General features: G+C 39.9%; 1 protein-coding gene across 1 annotated transcript in view; it reads left to right on the forward strand.

The window, feature by feature from the left end:
- LOC103156582 (diacylglycerol kinase eta-like) overlaps positions 1–2215 on the forward strand; it is a gene marked incomplete at its 3' end in the record, with an annotated part of 52957 nt that overhangs the window by 20476 nt on the left and 30266 nt on the right. Inside the window, exon 5 of the mRNA XM_007578696.2 lies at positions 1748–1828. Coding sequence (XP_007578758.1) covers positions 1748–1828 — 81 coding nt within the window. The remainder of the gene's footprint in view (positions 1–1747; positions 1829–2215) is intronic.

The following is a 2215-nucleotide window of genomic DNA, read 5'->3' on the forward strand; positions in this document are numbered from 1 at the left end:
ACACACACACACACACACACACACGCACACACACACACACACACACACACAGAGTCAGAGGGCATTCCTTTGACGGCATCGGGTTTTGGCCCACAGCCGTTTCGGCTCAGTGGCGTGCCTTACACATCACAGCACAGTTAGCATATCATGTTCCTGTTTGTAGTCGCCGGCTCTCCTCCATGCCTGACTCCAGCTCCAGCTCCTCCAACACCCAAATTTTAACAACACACAGCCGCATCCACCGCTATCATCTTCAGGCCTTCCTCATTCAGGGAAAGAGGCGAAACAACATAGAAGGGAGCTCTAGCTCCTCAAAAGGGTGTTGACTTGTGGTGAGCATTTCTGCAGCTAACAAGCTAACATGTTCTCACTTATTGTAAACTTTTATGTTAGGTGTTTGTTTCAGAACTGCCATGGTCTGATTTGTTAAGAACCCCTTCTATGTGAAGGTGTATTTCTGTAAAAAGCATTGATATCAAGCACTTCTTGAGACTCTTTGTTTTTTCTGTTAGCTAGCTGTTTGCTAAATAATAATTTCTGCTTTCTGAATGCAAACACACTAATATTTAGTTGTCAAAGCTTGTAAAAAATACTATCTGAATTATTCCTTTAAGCCAGGGGTGTCCGAAGATGGGAATTCAAGAATGATACATATATTTCTTATCGGGGCAAAATTACACATAAAATAGACATTTTACAATAGAAAATATAGGCTGCAGCACAAAGTCTTCAGTAACCAGGCTTTTTGTGTCCTGCAGGCTTGGATGCACCCCGATCTGCTTTTAAATTAACTTGGCTTTTCAATTAAAGTGACACAAATATTCTTTGTGTTGCTCTAGCATTTTTAGTTCATTCTGAGCTTTGAAATTCCTTTAAAAGTTCACAAAGTGGACCCTTTTCCTTTAAAGGGGCGAGCCTCCAAAACCCGCTTTTATGTTTTACAATCATTTACATCCCTTTCCAACAAAAGTTGTGTGACAACTGATTTAATTAAAGTTTTACAGCTTTGTTTATTGTGGAGCAGGTAAAAAAAAAAAATCACTGTAATTGTTTTTCCTTTTTTTCCCTCTTTTCTCCCCCAGATCCCTTATTTTCTGGACCCATCGGTCCTTTTGACAATTTTGGCCCATGTCACAAAAAGCCCACACACCCCTGTCTTAAGGACTACCTACCTCTGTGTCACATTTACAAATACTTCATTTAGTTTAAGAGACAGTGACAGTAGGGAAGCTTAATCCTGCTAGTGGGTGGTTAATAATAAGCTGCGTGCTGATTCAGTTTGACAATATCATAACAGATGGCGCCAATTAATGATATGTGTCCATAACCCGATCCCCTCTATGAGATTAGATGTGATCACGGAGGACTCCATGTAGTCCAGAATGTGTAATATAATACCGTAACCGGTTCACTTAGTGTTGTTTATGGCTTAGCTTTTTGCATTTGTTGAAATTAATGAAACAAACTGAACTATTGCAATAACACTCAGCTTATGCTGGCTTGGAAAAATGTTTGAAGACAGTGAGAAATGCTTTTAAGATGTTTTTTTTTGTATTGTCCAGAAAGTCCTTAATATTTCACATATATCAAGTTTCCATCTTATCCTAAAAAGTTTCCTTTTAAGCTTTGCATCACATTTGTCCTCATACCACAGTTCACAACAGGCTCAGCTTAACCTGATGTGTTGTAAAAAAGCTTATTTTTTTCGTTCTCATCTCTCTCCTCCCTCTCCCTCTCCTCGCTGAAGTCCCTTATCTTCGATGAGGTGGATCTATCAGATGCCAGTGTTGCAGAGTCCAGCACAAAGAATGTCAACAACAGCTTCACGGTGAGTGATTCTTGCTGTCTTTATGCACACGTGCAGAGTTACAGTGGAGATGAACAGTCACAACCAACTGTTCTGCATTTTCCTCACATTTTGAAGGTTTTAATGGGCTTACTTTGCAGTCTGGGGGGGAAACGGGAATAGAAACTGTACCCAACGCCAGTTTTAGACTCTTGCCGGTCTAAAACCTCTTTGGTTTTTCATAGCGATCGCATTTTTTAGACCAGTTCTAGTTTCAATATTAGTCTGATCTGCAGACACCATTTTTGGTTAAAACAGTAAGTAACAGCAGAAACACTTCCAGGTAATGAAACACAGCAGTAAAAGATTTACTGTAACATTCTTGGGACAGCGTGCATTCATACATTTCAAGCTTGCAAAGTTTATCTT

This window comes from Poecilia formosa, unplaced genomic scaffold (assembly GCF_000485575.1).
Source record: "Poecilia formosa unplaced genomic scaffold, Poecilia_formosa-5.1.2 Scaffold488, whole genome shotgun sequence".
In the NCBI taxonomy this organism is placed as follows: Eukaryota; Metazoa; Chordata; class Actinopteri; order Cyprinodontiformes; family Poeciliidae; genus Poecilia; species Poecilia formosa.